The sequence below is a fragment of the Palaemon carinicauda genome, chromosome 11 (assembly GCF_036898095.1).
Source record: "Palaemon carinicauda isolate YSFRI2023 chromosome 11, ASM3689809v2, whole genome shotgun sequence".
Classification (NCBI taxonomy): Eukaryota; Metazoa; Arthropoda; class Malacostraca; order Decapoda; family Palaemonidae; genus Palaemon; species Palaemon carinicauda.
Genome location: NC_090735.1, coordinates 1,784,830 through 1,800,887, shown reverse-complemented (window position 1 = coordinate 1,800,887; position 16,058 = coordinate 1,784,830). Strand labels below are relative to the sequence as shown.

At 34.3% G+C, this 16,058-nt stretch overlaps 2 protein-coding genes across 4 annotated transcripts in view; one reads left to right on the top strand and one right to left on the bottom strand.

Moving 5' to 3' along the window:
• LOC137649929 (uncharacterized) overlaps positions 1 to 6,708 on the top strand; it is an 18,384-nt gene extending 11,676 nt beyond the window's left edge. The window contains exons 3-6 of one of the 2 annotated variants that reach the window (XM_068382875.1): positions 1,891 to 2,113; positions 2,309 to 2,460; positions 2,867 to 2,946; positions 6,461 to 6,708. In XM_068382875.1, the coding sequence (XP_068238976.1) occupies positions 1,891 to 2,113; positions 2,309 to 2,460; positions 2,867 to 2,946; positions 6,461 to 6,653 (648 nt within the window). In that variant the 3' untranslated portion in view covers positions 6,654 to 6,708. Of the gene's footprint in view, positions 1 to 1,890; positions 2,114 to 2,305; positions 2,461 to 2,866; positions 2,947 to 6,460 lie in introns of both variants that reach the window. The other variant, XM_068382874.1, reaches the window with a different exon arrangement.
• Positions 6,709 to 7,923: 1,215 nt separating this feature from the next.
• LOC137649928 (putative leucine-rich repeat-containing protein DDB_G0290503) overlaps positions 7,924 to 16,058 on the bottom strand; it is a 51,183-nt gene continuing 43,048 nt past the window's right edge. Inside the window, exons 6-9 of one of the 2 annotated variants that reach the window (XM_068382873.1) lie at positions 15,177 to 15,249; positions 14,857 to 14,935; positions 12,758 to 12,893; positions 7,924 to 9,478 (exon numbers count right to left, since the gene is read on the bottom strand). In XM_068382873.1, coding sequence (XP_068238974.1) covers positions 8,224 to 9,478; positions 12,758 to 12,893; positions 14,857 to 14,935; positions 15,177 to 15,249 — 1,543 coding nt within the window. In that variant the 3' untranslated portion in view covers positions 7,924 to 8,223. The remainder of the gene's footprint in view (positions 9,479 to 12,757; positions 12,894 to 14,856; positions 14,936 to 15,176; positions 15,250 to 16,058) is intronic. The other variant, XM_068382872.1, reaches the window with a different exon arrangement.

The window sequence follows — 16,058 nt, the reverse complement described above, 5'->3', positions numbered from 1 at the left end:
GTGCCTATTAGTTTTTAGGAATTTAAATTGGGAAAATATAGGAATTAACATTAATGGGTTCATTTTTTTTCATTATGATGGTTACATCCAAATGTCATTAAACACGAGAATTCTATTGAAAAACATTTTAGGATTTAAAAGGTTGCAATTATAGGATACTAGAACTCTTGCCCCTCCCTTGACAATATACTAGTTTATAATAGTTTTAAAGATAATTAATTTCATAGTCTGAAAATATTGCAATTATTCCTCTGAAATTGTCTACATGTTGTCTCCCTAGAAATCCACATGAGCTATGAGTTTTAAAGTTAATAATCTACCACTGGGAGAACAGTAACGATCACTTAATTTTTAATATCTTCCGTCATTCTAACTACTATTGCTGACATTCACATTCTCTTTCTCCTCTTGCACATCTTTCAAGCTTGTTTCAGTTTTTGCAGTTTTTCTTTTATATTACAAATCATCACTTATATAAAAGTGAAAATTCTACAATCCAGTCACAATTATCGCTGAAAGAAGGTAATACAAGAGAAAGAAAAATTTAATGAAGCAAGAATTAATTGGGACTGTAAATGGTTATGGAAGCAATTAGAAGATGCACAGAGAGCAACTAAAATTCTACCGAGTGAAATAGGACAGGGATTTAATAGATGATTGGATTAACATTCAAATTGCCATTGTTTTTACCATCGTTGGATTAATGTCCTGTTTGGATATCTGCAGTTTCTCCTGACCTTTAGCATTTCACAAAATAGCTCTAAAGGGATATCCTGTCCCCATTTATCAACAGAAGCACCCACTGCTGAAGAAAATTTGTGGAGACATTTGTATGTTGATGATCTTTATGAAGAAAAAAGCCATAATGCATGATAGAAAATTGTATTGACTATTTTGAAATACAGTAATTTACTGTCAACGTGTTAATTATTTTTTTGCCTTTTATTTATTTTATAATTTGTTTATCTTCATAATTTTCTTCATGTTATCCTCCTCATTTATGGATATTTTATTGTAGGAAAAATGCTCAGTAAGTTTACTGCCTTTCGGATCGTGCCATATGATTGTGAGCTCATGTTTGATCACAATAATAATGATAACGAAGATGTCAATAATAATAATACTTTTTGCTACAGTATGGTGGGAAAATAGCTTCCCACTATGTTTCAATTTTTCCAAGGAATAATTATTTGTCCCGTAGTATATTCTGACAGCATAGTTAGCAATGCTCCCCCTTAATAAATATTTCAATTTCACTCGGTTCCGGGGGAAAACTGAAATAAGCGATCAGATATAATCATAACGGAGACACTATTTAATTGATTTTAGTAAAGGAATACCAGTAGGTTTGGTCAAAAAGCCGCTAACTATAAATTAGAGAAGGGATGTAGGCCTACAGTATACAAATAAATAGCATATTCCGTTTCCTTAGTATACTGGTAACAGGTTCATCTAGAATTTGTAAGAATATAGAAGAAAAGCTAGGGCATAGCTAAGTAATTGCATGTCCTTACATCTGAGATATTAAAGAACTTTCATGTGACATTGTTTAGTTGTGAATCTAAGTGTGCAAAGCACATTCACGAATGAATAAATGTAGAGGTGTGCAGAGAAAAAATAGACAACAAAGAAGAAACCTGATCAACCAAAAAGATATGATGATTACTGAATGACTAAATAACCAAGGATTTGAGTTGAATTTAATTACCGGTAGTTATTAGAAAGAAAATTATATTTTGAGATGCTATGAAAGCTTTTACAATAATTTTCAGACAGAAAATTTATAGTAAATGTACCATTATACTTGATCCATTTTTTTTACATTAATAAAAAGATGATAGTCTTGTGTAAGAGTATGGTAATTCTTTTATTTTTTTTTTTTTCTCATAGATTTTAGGCACCTGGTTCGTGTTGCATAAAACGGACACCGACAATAACTGTCTGGTGTGGAACCTGACACGAGGAGCAATGCCGGACTCTCTGAAAGTTACAGAAACCAGACAGCTTTCTGTCCTGGACGTGTTCCGAGTCGACCACACCCACGCCATCACTGCCAGGATCGACATTCCGAATCCCGAAGTACCTGGGAAAATGCGCATCAGGTGGCCTACTTGTAAGTAGTTGATTAGATGTCAGTTTTTGTTTCCACAAGAGAATCTAATGCAATGTTTTGTTCTTGCTAAATCATTTCAATTTCTGTACAGCTTTACATCTAAACCAACACAAATATTCCTTTCTTGTAAGTCATTGCTTGAAGATAGAGAAAATTTCAGAGGAGAGACTAGAATTTAATTTTTTTTCCCAGTAGCTTTAACAGGAAAGGCCGACTTCATTGTATTTGACACTGATTACGAAACTTATATGGCTATCTTTGAGTGCGACCGAGCTGGCTTCCTTCACCGGCGCTCGGCTGCAATTCTATCGAGAACTCAGGACATTGATGAAAACATGGTGAAAAGGGTAAGTAGCAACTACTGTATGCGAATCTAATTAAAGTTTCTGCTAATGATTTGAGCACCCTGTATAAAGTCATGATAATGATCTGCTTTTCCAATCCTTTATCTTGGTTTCATCATTAAAACAATTTATATTTAGAAAGAATAGACTGTTTGTTTCCATCATAAAACTTATGGAAAATGGTAGCATCACATGAAAATCATTGCAATTCAATGCCAAGATGTAATAATACAGCTTATATTAATGTACAATAAATATAGTATTTTAGGGTACTTATAAACATTCACTTTCCAGTTATGAAATTGTCTTTCATTACTATGTCAATATTGCAAGAAAACTTAAAGTGAAACAAATGTTACACTGTAGGTTTATTTAGTATTGAGAATGCAGCTCTCTAAATGTATTTCAGGTACGTCGCCTTTTAGAAACTGCTGATGTCGGCCATTATTACCTGAGTGAGATTAGCCATGATGCCTGTCGGGTTGAGGGGTAAGCAACTTCTGTTTTTGTCATTTTTAGATAATACTGGTAGGAATCTGTGGAGATACAGTAAAAGTCCCATGAAAAATGGCTTTCAATTATCAAGGTAACATACTGGTCCTCAGGAAACCTATGATCTTATTGCTCAAGTCCATTATCATTATCATAGTAAATGTTTTGACATAGTTTTTATCGGTTTAGGTCATAAGTTCTTTCCATGATCCTCTGCCCTTTTCTCCTTTTGCTTCGATTTCCATAACAGTTTTAGGTCTTCATTTATTGCTTTTTCACAAATTCTTTGGCCTTCCAAAATGTTTTTATCCTGCAACTTCTATATCAATTCTTTCTTTTTTATTAAATGCTCCTTATTCCTTCTCATCACATGTCTAAACCATCTCAGCCATTGAGATTTCAATCTATTGTCCAGGTGATGGGCACCACATCACTTCACCATTTCTTCATTCTAATAGGATAAAGTCTTCTCACCATATTCTGGCCATAGTATTATTCTATTCTCACATTACACTTATTAATTATTTAATACTGCATTCCATGCAGGTACATTACAGAGTAGTGCGGGTTTTATATGTGCGTCATGTCTTTGCTGTTTTATTTTTTATTTTGATATACCAGTAGTTTATCTCTTTCTATTTGGTATAGGCAATAGGTTCTTTCAATTCCTGGTTTAAAATCCTGTATTTTTTCCAAGTTAACATAAATTTTCTGCCTATTCTGGGAATGCCCTTCTACCACAGCATGGGTCTTTTCTACCTCTCTACCTCATTTACTAATACATTTTTTTTTTTTATAAAATAATCTCTTATTCCAAGTACAGTTCCGGTAGGCCCTGCTGCTGCCTCCATTGCCTTAGATGACCGCGGAGGTAGCAGCAGTAGGGGATTCAGCATTATGAAGCTTCATCTGTGGTGGATAATGTGGGAGGGTGGGCTGTGGCACCCTAGCAGTATTAGCTGAACTCGGTTGAGTCCCTTGTTAGGCTGGAGAAACATAGAGAGTAGAGGTCCCCTTTTTGTTTTGTTTCATTTGTTGATGTCGGCTACCCCCCAAAATTGGGGGAAGTGCCTTGGTATATGTATGTATGTACAGTATTACCAATCATTTATATCAAAATCATTGATACAGCGTGACAGATCAGCTATTTAGATAATTTTCACATAAAAGTGTCAAAGAAAACTATAAGAACCTTTGGAGCGCAATTGTTGTACAGTAGCTGGGGAAAGAGCTATACAGTATATGGCAGAAAATTTTATATTAGTTTGGAAGAAAATTTGATAATAGTTTGGAAGGGTAAGGAGCAACTATGCAAATCTAATTAATTTTACTGCTAATGACCACTGCTGTTGCAATTACTGTACAGTAGTACACAAAATAGAGTTCACCCCTCTCCCCCATTACCACAGCAGCACGTGGTAACTTACATGAATGTACTTTGTATTTGTCTTTCTTCCTAGTTGATATGAGCTTTGTTTTGTTATGTTGACATATGGTTTTCTTCTCTCCTTTCTACTCTTCCATCTTCTTAACAGTTTCATAGCTTTTACTCACATTCTGCTATTGCACTAGGTCTCTTGCTTATGGGCGCACTTAGATTTTTTTTTTCTTGCATTTCTTTTCTGCTTTATCTTTTGAGTCTATTGAACATCAATTGGCCTAATGTTGATTTTTGAGGGGCACCATCATATGAGTCCTGATTCTTTAGGTGTACCTTCCAGCACCTTCAATCAAGAGCTTTAGTTATGGTGGAGTAACAATACTAGCTGAATGAGTTTCGTCAGTCTCTCTGCTATCCTTAAGGTTTATCTTTTCCTTCTACCATTTTGTGATTCAGATTCCATTCCTCCAGACTCTTCTTTATCCTTGTTAAATGTCTTTGAACTTCTGTGGTCTTCTCCATTTATTCACAGTATATTTATCCTTTTCCTGATCTTTTCTCTGTGAGGACTTGAAAGCTATCTTCTCTTGAGCAACCCCTTTTGACTTATTCAATCAAACACCATGTTAACCTTTTCTCTCTCTCTATCCTCCAGTGTCAAAATATTTTCTTCTGCTGCTTTTTGTATGCACTCTATCAGCAGTTTCTACCGAATGTTTTTTTATGCTACATTTGCCAACACTACTGTACTGTATTTATTGATGCTATTTGTTTTAACTTTTGCATCTTGCAGTTTCCATGTTTTCATTCTTTTGATAGCCATTTTTTCATCTTTTTATCCCACACTATCTAATCACTTCCCAGCAGTCTATATACGTAATCTGTATTTTAGTGCCAGCTGTGATTGTCTTCATAATAGAATCCAACCTATGTTGAAGAATCTCTACTCTTGTATATCTCTTATAGCGATCTTTCTTGGGTTCTTTAAAACTGTTTAGCAACTTTAATCTTCATTCTCTGATGAATTCCAGTTTTGTTTCTCCCTCCTAATTTCTTTTTCCAATTTATATTTTTGCATTAGTTTCACAAAGCCAACTCCTATCTGTTGCCATGTGGATATTTTGGTCTCCTATAAGTAGGCCTACCGACATTGCTGCTGCTTTTAACAACCTGATTTCGCTTTTCTTCTCAATTATGGTCATTAAGTGGAGAAAACAAGTACCAGTATTACATTCTTTCCTAAGCTCATCTTCATCTTCATTCTTTCACTGATTTTCACTCCCCTTCTATTATTATTATTATTATTATTATTATTATTATTATTATTATTATTATTACTAGCCAAGCTACAACCCTAATTGGAAAAGCAAGATGCTATAAGCCCAAGGGATCCAATAGGGAAAAATAGCCCAGTGAGGAAAGGAAATAAGGAAATAAATAAATGATGAGAATAAATTAACAATAAATCATTCTAAAAACAGTAACAACGTCAAAACAGATATGTCCTATATAAACTATTAACAATGTCAAAAACAGATATGTCATATATAAACTATAAAAAGACTCATGTCAGCCTGGTCAACATAAAAACATTTGCTCCAACTTTGAACTTTTGAAGTTCTACTGATTCAACTACCTGATTAGGAAGATCATTCCACAACTTGGTAACAGCTGGAATAAAACTTCTAGAATACTGTGTAGTATTGAGCCTCATGATGGAGAAGGCTATTAGCTAAATTACTAAAACTGAATACTTGATTGAACTGATAGATAAATAATACCTTTAATGTGTATTCTATTTAAATACCAATTCTAATATTAAGATTTTCAAAGCTTGATTAAAATGTAAGCAAATTTTAAAACCTCACTGTAATATGGGACTTTAACCACCTTTAAAAGGTTTCAAGATACTTATTCAAGTAATTGGCATTTAATACTGCACTTTAATTCTAAAATTTAGGATAAAACACATATGATTATTGATGGTAATGGTGGGATATCCTAATAAGAAATTAAAAATTTTTAGCCCTCAGAAAAAACCTTTGTCAGTAGTTCCAAATGCTATTTCTGCTCCTGCTACATTTAATTATTATTTTCATAATTTTCTTTCATTATGGTCAATATTTTCAGGAAAACCAAGTGGCACATTGACAGAGAATTTTTTGGACTGGCACCCGGTGAGGACACAGCCGCTGAGGTCATGAACTCGAACAAGGAAGTCACAAATGATTACGACATAACTCAGTTGGAGATCGTCGAGGAGGAGGCTAACCCATCTTACAGTTTTAGAGGAAGTCTGAGAGATGGTAGACCAGATATATAAATACTGTGATTATTACTCTAAGTGTTAATGTAATATAACCATTACAGTAATTCTGCCTCCTTTTTATTACTACACAATATTCCTTTCAACAATATATTCTTTATATCTAGTCTAACACATACGTCTTAGATTTTCATCATTACCTATTGTTAATACTATAAAATGGTTCAATGTAACCCAATAATCAAATTTCCAGAACCCTTTTCAAGGAAATACTTTTATGCAGAAGGTGGAAATTGGAGTAATTTAAAGTTCATACGTTGGAAGTGACCAAAGAGAAAGGATGAAAGGTAGAAAACAGGGATACTGCCAAACATTAAGCCCAGTTTGTTAGTTGTTTCCCAAAAATGCAATTAACCCAAGCAGATATTTAAACTGGTTTTGTTTAATTCTATCCCCATCATTATGAGCAATAATCTTTGTTAATAAAATCTTCCCTCTATACTCTGATTATGAATCTTAAATTATAGATTTTCTAAGTCTTGTAATTTCTTTATCAGTATCCATTTTTCTGCCGCAAAGAATTTTACAGGTCTTATGAACCATCATAAGACTTTGCTCTCTTTACTAATGGAATATTTTTACTTACCAGTAGTAAAGCTGACTCTATTTCACACAGGCTGCAGTTGATCCAATTTTTTCTGTCCTTTCAATCCCTGCTTCATAACACAGTGTCCCTAAAGGTTTGCTTTTTCTAAAACCTGCCTCCTCAGCAAAATGTTATTCTCAGTCGCTCTTCTGATATTTTGGCCATCAGATACTCAACATATATATATATATTATGTAATCCTGAGTATTTCTTTTCACCAAAAATGAGTTACAACCTACAGGGGAAAAGAGAAGCATGATTATTTATAATTCATCTCTCATCAATCATAAAGCTGGCATTAAATATTGTACTAAAAATGGTAGAATTACAGGGAAGATGAATCTAAGCAACAAGGGATAGGAGTTAAAGTATCAACAGTGGATAGGAGTTATAGGCATCATGGAAAATGCCTAGTGCAAAGGAAAGATAAGATGAGTGCACAAGGGACAGAGTAAATAATCAGAAAAATGTGTCTCATATCCAAGGGAGACTAAGAGAAATGCTCACCACTAATATTTAATAAATGCTAAATCAGTTAACTTGGATAATAGTTTCAGAAATCAAACAAAAGTACTGCAATAAATTTTATGAGCTGCAAAAAAATATTCTTAGTGATGGTCAAACCAGAATAAGTCTGGAAAAGGTTAATAAATCAATATGAAGTTTGCCATTTTAATACTTTATTTTCTAAGTAAAATTAATTCAACAGTAAAAATTAATAAATATGGAGGCAAGGCAATTCAGTAAGTGGAAAATCTTTGAAAACCTGTTGAATATATAAATTATTCCACTGCTAGTTTCCAGAGCACATATAAAATCCATTAAATCAACTTCAACCAAGAGATAAAAATACAGAAATTTTCAAAATAACAATTGTTCCTTCAACACACAGTTCTGATTTTACTGATACCACACTGCAATGTAAAGGTAAAAGATGTAGTTGCTAAACTTGTATGGAGACACCTCAAAAAGTTACGGCAGCTACATTCCTTCACCCTCTACTTCCGCTGCAGCTTTGTCAAAAAATTCCTGTAAGGCCGGTGATATCTTTGGTTCCTGAGATTTGTCTTTTTGCCAAAAATGAAACTTTTCTTTTCCACTTGGTTTCTTTGACGCTTCCTTGGGCCTTTTAATTTTCTTTTTTTTCTCTTTGTTCCCCGGGAAATATTTATCAAAATCATTCTGCCAATCCTGAAGGGCCAAGTCTAAGTTGTCGTTATCACTATCATAGTCACTAATATCAAGATCAAAACTCTCATCGTTATCAGGATTATCTTGAATATCCGACGAAGTGCTTGACGACTGATCCTCAATTTTTTCAACAGAGGAAATCTTTTCCTTTGGTAATGGGTTTTCTAATTCACCTTCTCTGTCATGTATTTCTGGAGTCAATTCGGTCACTTGTTTCCTTTTTTCACTTTTATCATCATCTTCAGAGGATTTCACCATATTCTTTCTTTTCATCTGAACTTCTTTTATGTAAAAATCTAACTTATCAATTGGAACTATTTCTTCCAATTCGTCTTCTGGATTGACATAAGTTGAAACCTTTTCCTGTTTGGTACTAAGTTTATTAACTTCTTTGGTGAACGATTTTTTAGTTTGTTCCACTTTTGTTGGCGCGAATTGAGAATGTTTATTACTGCTTCCAACTTTATTTTTAACAGAAGCTTTCTTCACACTATCTAACTGTTTGACTTCTGTGTTATTTTTTCCACATTCGCCTACAGCTTGATTTATTATCTTAAACTGCTTTTGGACATTAGGTTTGCCATATTTGTCTTCTAACACTGGGACACCATTAGAATTTTTACTTTCTACAGTCTCTTGCAATTTTACTTCGGCTTTAGTGTCCTGGATATGAGCAGAACTATCAATATTTGGTATTTCAGGATTCTGATGATTATTTTCACTGTCACTGTTTCTGTCATGATTCCTCACAATATCTTCAATACTTTCTTCAGTTCTTCTGTCCTGCATATCTTCGGAAATATCTTCCATTCCAACACCATTACTTAACAATTGAAGTAATCGAGGGTCTTTCATAAGCATTTCTTCCGAGTACTTTGGTAATGGTCCAGATGGGGGATTATACCCTTCCATAAGGCTAAGTGATGATATCTGTGGCTCTGGTCCATCAATTTCTTTATTTACACCCTCGGAAGATTTGGTGCTGTCCGAATTTCCAAAACCAGCGAGCCTTCTTTCCAGTTCCGAGACCCTATTTGCCAATACCCTGCGAAATATTCCTTCATTATAAAGTGGCTCTACCTCCTAATATCAGATAATAGCAATATATTCATACAATTAGTAAATAGAAAAATGTTTGAAAAAAGGGACTACAGCGGAAAGAAAGTGAAATTAGAAGAATTATGAAAAGGAAAACATATAAAAGAAAGGAGCATTTCACGGAGCAACACAGGTCGAGCCCAGTAAAGAAATAGATGTGAAACCTATAGTCATTATTGTAAGAAGAAAATGGTAAATAATTACATAATAGGAACAAGAAATTTTGGAAAATTATCAACAGTATCAAATCATTGAGGGCAAGCATTAAATACTGAACCAAAACATATTTCTCTTGAAGTATATTGATAGTATAATACTGAACAGTAAACATGAGAATTAACCAAGTCTTTATTTGGTATGAAAAGAAGCTTGACTATGAGAAATGGTTGTATATACAATATGAAGGAAAACCATTGTATTATCAGACTACCAAAGTTCATAGTATTTGCTTTGTTAATAGATATCTTACACAGAAAAATCCTTATTGCAAAATTATAAAACCATTTATTGTGGGATTTAACACAGTTGAATTTCCTAATTCCTTCTTTAATTTACAAAATGCATATGCAAAATTACAAAACATCAAAGGTACAATAATTACTCTACTACTGATTACAAAGGTACTAGAGTGCAGTAATGCACTAAAGATGTACTAATTGGTAAGGGAACTCTGATAGTGGTTTTAACACACCCCAGTTACTATGCCGACACTCTATAAGGGTGAGCGAGCTGGGTATATTCCTGGCATTCCATGCAACTTTTTTTCTCTGGTATATTTAGCAGTATTTATGCCTTAGAAATGGTGCTATAAAGAGCATTTCTCAAAGCAACACAGGTTGAGCCCAGAAATAGATTTTTCCTTTGTCAAAATCCCTTAATACAATTTCCTCCTCTGAACACTTGCCATACCAACAAAAACCATACCAAATACATCAACAATGTTTTACACCAAAATCATTGGAAACCCCACCTTGATCGTCGAACAAACACTAGAGACAGGAATGAGAAACTTTTAAAATTCCTATAATATTTCAAATTTATATTTCAACTGCAATTAAGGTATAACTGTGCATTGTTGTATTTGTAGCTCTAAAATAAATCAATATATTTTAATGTTTCATACATTTATTTAACGTCAAACATATTTTTCACTTGACATTGTTTAATACAAGATGGAGTCATTGTGATCTCAAGTTGGACTAGCCTCCTCGTCCCAGGTCATTAACTATGGAGAAACAGTCAACCGACTTTTTCTTTCAAGAATAGTTGTCATTTACCCCCTCCAACCCATAGTTTTTTTCTAGAGATGTCTTTTTACCAGTAGCACCATCAGCCTCATTATAACTAAAGAACAGTCAGTCATCGCTGCTAGAGAATCAGTTTGCCTCCTACATAAGGAGCCTGTGCCGAATACACCAACTCTTCAGAGGTATTAGATAATTAAACTAGTTTGAGCATTTCTTAAATTTAGAATATAGAAACATATCAAATGGCTTTATTTAGAGCAATAGTAAAACAGATACCATTCATTTAAATGTAAAGAACAGACAAATAGAAGTCCCGCATGATCATTTATATCTTTACGACAAATTATTCGTCCATGGAGTTAAACATATAAAATGACTATGGATTGTAGTTGCCTTTGAATTATTCATCATAAAATTTTCCCTAGCTATAATTTTACTATAATTTTCATAATTTCAACTCTAGTTCCATTATTATCAAGTATTCAGGTATTGTACAGCTAGCTCCATTAATTCTGGTCCACTTCAAAGGAAGCTATGATGTCTAGTGATAAAACTACCGTAAAAATAAGTTGCTGAGCTTGCACACACATATATCAAAAGCATTTTTTATTAATATTACAAAGTGCTTTAAGCAAATATTTTTTTCTATAAAGTATTTCATAAAATTAATAAAAATGCCATTGATCACAAGTTTAAAAGCTCTTGACAGCATTGCCAATAGTTTCTCTTTTGGTAAACAAAGCTCTACCCGATACAAGATACAACTGTAAGACGTTTTTTTGCTTTAACCTGTTAAGCGTCCCCCCTGGACCAGGTTGCCGCTAATGTACCGTCGCGCTTTTTTTGCCCTGAGCGGTCATTTCACTAATGATAATTTTTCAAAGTTAATATCATTTCCTTATGCTTATAATTCATATTTATAGTTAAAAGTAGGGATATTAATTATATGGTGGAATAAAAAAAAAAACAATTAATACTACTATCATTTAATTTCAAAAGGCTACATAATACTGAATATTCTAATGGGTTCTTTTTATCTTCAATCGTAAATCTTACACCAGGATCAGCAATTAAAGCAAATGGACAAGTCTCCCCCCCTTCTCTCTCTCTCTCTCTCTCTCTCTCTCTCTCTCTCTCTCTCTCTCTCTCTCTCTCTCTCTCTCTCTCTCTCTCTCTCTCTCTCCATATCGTTTCCTGTATAGTTTTCAAATATGTTCATCATTCATTTGTACATTATTTATCCACTTTAGTCTCTCTCTCTCTCTCTCTCTCTCTCTCTCTCTCTCTCTCTCTCTCTCTCTCTCTCTCTCTCTCTCTCTCTGCGTTTCCTTTCCTATATAGTTTTGTGACATCTCATTGTCCAGTCATTCGGCAATGAGAAGTCATTTTTTTCGCTCTAGGCATCGAAAGAAAACTTTGTTTCTTCAATATCCTCATCACTGGAGGATTCAGAACTAGTGCTCTTATTATCAAACAGGTTATCATTATCAAATTCCTCAACAAGAATATCATTTATTTCATCTAAAGAAATATCCTTCACCTTTAGACCGCTCATTGTAAAAGGAACAACAAACAACCTTATGCGCATAAATGCCCGAAGCGCACTGAAAGGAAACCAGTTTTCTAACATCAAGCTACCTTCAGAAAAATAGTTGCCAGACATCATATAAGTTTCTATTTATAGCCCCATACACTGAGAGTGTTGCCAAGTGGTGATCCTATACTTACTATATGAGTAAACGTATTATCACGAGACTGACAACTTGATAAAGGCAGTTAAAGTCATGAACGGAATATGCAGTTGAAGGCGGTACCGAGTAGATCGTGGTGAACGGTTTATCATGTGGGTGACGCTTAACAGGTTAAAGTTGATTCACACTTCTTTTCTCATCCAAAAAATAATATACTAGCGGTTCTTTAAACGTGCTTTTCACACACACACAAAAAACAGCCTGTTGCAGTACAGGAAGAAAACTCACTTGTTCGCTGACCGTTGTGTACGTAACGCCCGAGATCGCTGATTAAGTGCATCCACAAGAGCAACACACATAGATTTTAAATCAGTTTCTGCTGCTCCACCTACTTCTCCGTGGTAATCTCGAAGAAGCTCTCCAACTGTAAATAAAAAAAAATATGAGTAAGATTATAATACTGTAATGGTAAATATATTAAGATTTTTATCAAATGAAATTAATGAATACAGTACTGCATAACTTGAAAAACTAAGGGAGAAAAATTTCTAATTTATTCATATTGCAAATTTGAGCACGAACATTTTTATCAAACGAAATTAACGAATACAGTACTGTACTGTATAACTTTAAAAAAACAAGGGAGAAAAATTGCTAATTTATTTATATTGCAAATTTGAGCAATAGCAACAGCTAAAAAAAATGTAAAACCTATCCTAACCAAAGATTACAAACTTAAAAGCTGAGGAAAAAATATAATTAGATTATAAAATTCAGCCCAAAAGCCAAGCACTGAGACTGGTGAGATCATTTAGCACTGTCATGAATACAGTATCTAAATCCTGGTAAAAGCAGATGCAAATTAAAATTATCTAAATTTCATAAAAACCAACATGTGCATCACAAAACATGTGCTGGAGAGAGAAAGAAAGACAAGGTGGATAGGGGCTAACTGCATTCCTCACCTAAGTATTCAGAGAAAATGACTCTCAGTCTCCAAGACTGTAGCTCTTACCCATGAAAGACCACATTGTCAAAGCCATGAAGTTATCACAAAATAACTACATTCAATCAACCATTCAGAAGTAAATCTTTATCTTAAAAAAATTTTCTATTTCTTGTCTGTTTCAGACTTATTATGATATTTGTTACAATTTTGGTTACACAGAGCTATGAAAAAACACGTCTGAACCTTTGCTGGTGCTAAGGAGGAATGAGAGAGGGAGCGTGGGGAGGGGTAGGGGTGAGGGGAGGATAGTCATAGTAGAAGGCAGTAGTCGGGTGTAGAACGGCACCTCGTAGTTCCGGGGGATGTTGAAGAAGGATAGGTCTAACTGGTGAGGGACCTATGGTCGTGGTTCTTACACGCCCCAGTTACTATACAGACACTCATTAGAGTGAGTGAGCTGGGTTTATTCCTAGCATTCCATGCATCTTTTTTCTCTGGTATATTTAGCAGTATTTATACCTTAGAAATGGTGCTATAAGGAGCATTTCACTGGGCGACACAGGTTCCTCGCCCAGAAATAGATTTTTCCTTCGTCAAAATCCCTTTTATCTTTACAGGAAGATTTAAATGAGATTTTCCGACACTTTCTGGTTACCTACTACACTACTATAAAAAGTATCTATTTTCTTTATATTTTAATTTTCTGTGGTGCTTAACATGGCCTGTAAAGTAAGAAAAATCCTCACACTTGCAAAGTGTATAAGTTTCTTTATAAAATCTATGTATGAATTTAATGGGATCGTGAAATAATTTTTTTTTTTTAAATTCAACTCGCAAACAGTTTAATTTGGTGAGAGCAGCAGTTTTGCCATCAAACTTGAATATCAAATCACACTGTATGTAATGAAATACAGAACCTTAGCAAACATAAGAATCTAAAATATAAGCTAAATACAGTACAGTTACTGCTGCTTCCTCCGGTGCCTTAGATGACCGCGGAGGTAGCAGCAGTAGGGGATTCAGCGTTATGATAATGGGGGAGGTTGGGCTGTGACACCCTAGCAGTACCAGCTGAACTCGGTTGAGTCCCTTGTCAAGCTGGGAGGAACGTAGAGAGTAGAGGTCCCCTTTTTGGTTTTTTTTCATTTGTTGATGTCGGCTACTCCCAAAAATTGGGGGAAGTGCCTTGGTATATGTATGTATGTACCAATGTTCAATATTTAAATGTATAAATTTCATTGTAGATTTCACTTTCAAGATTACAGCAAATCACCTGACAACGCTGAAGAATTTTACCAGCACATGAAACAAAGCACACACAGAGAAAATATGGTAAGACAAAGCAAAAAAAAAACATTGGCAAAAGATTTCATGTCATTTAAAATCAGCCAGAAGCAAATATCACATTACAGGACAAGAAACATCTAAAAATTTATACCTTGTTTAGGTGTTACAATTAGGTTCTCTGGAGTGCCTAACTTGATTGTGCCTTGAGTTCGACACTTTTCAAGGGCATTCTAAGAAGGCAGCATGAAAAGAAGGGCTGAAATTTAGTTTTTGCAGTAAAAATTTTAGTGCAAAGAAATATTAAAACCATTTGATCTTCCTGTTACAAGTACAGTATGGTAGTTATCGGTTTTCTTATAAAACATAAAATGTTACCAGCACCTGCACTTTACAAAACTATGGTGAAATTTATCAAAGAAATATATCAGCAATAATCTGTAGAGTACTATACTATACGGTACAATAATTTACCTTATACTTTGAAGCATTACTCCTGATAAGATTCTTCTCTTCCTCTGTTTGTTTCAATCTTTCTTGCAAGTACCTGAAAAATATAGGAAATTACTGATAAAAAAAGTTATGAATCTCAAAATATTAAGCTTGAATTTAATCTCTAATGTGTCTCCACCTTCCAAATAATTAAAACTAAACAAACCTCCACATATTTTACTAATCTTCTAAAGATAGTGAAGGCAACTGTTTGTTCACATGCGTATACGAACCTTACGTCCTTTAATATAAGGGCATGTCTTTAGTGGGACTGGAATGACCAAGTCATTAACAAGGTACCTATCAGGTTAGTAACAGGTGGTGCAAGGGGGAAGCCCCATCCACTTCTCTCTGGTTGCAACTGGTAGATGTACCATTGCACTCCTCTCTTGACTTGAATCTCTTCTTACATTTGTTTGTGATAAGTGTTGCTTACTTACTTTTCGAGAGTAACTTCTCTGCCGAATATACACAAAGAATAAAAAATCTAATTGACCTGTTCCTAGAGACTTGATATTTTGTTTAATTTTAGAATGTATTTAATCTCAAGTTACACTACTTAGGTACACACAAATCAGGACAAAGATGATAAAATAACCCTTCTATTCACGTTGCACAGTCCAGGAAGGAAACACCAATCTAGTTATTGCACGTAACTGAATCTAGTTTCTCAACTCGTTCTTGGAATTTATCATCTGGACACTTCGGCCCCATAACTCCAGAGAGTGTGACTGAAAGCTCCCCTACTAACCATGGGGTTTTTACGTGCAAGATCAATCAATATGTAAGAGGAGCAACAAACCCAGTCTACCATTCTTCATAAACCTTATTAAACTATCAATAATTCATTTTCAATCCTTACCA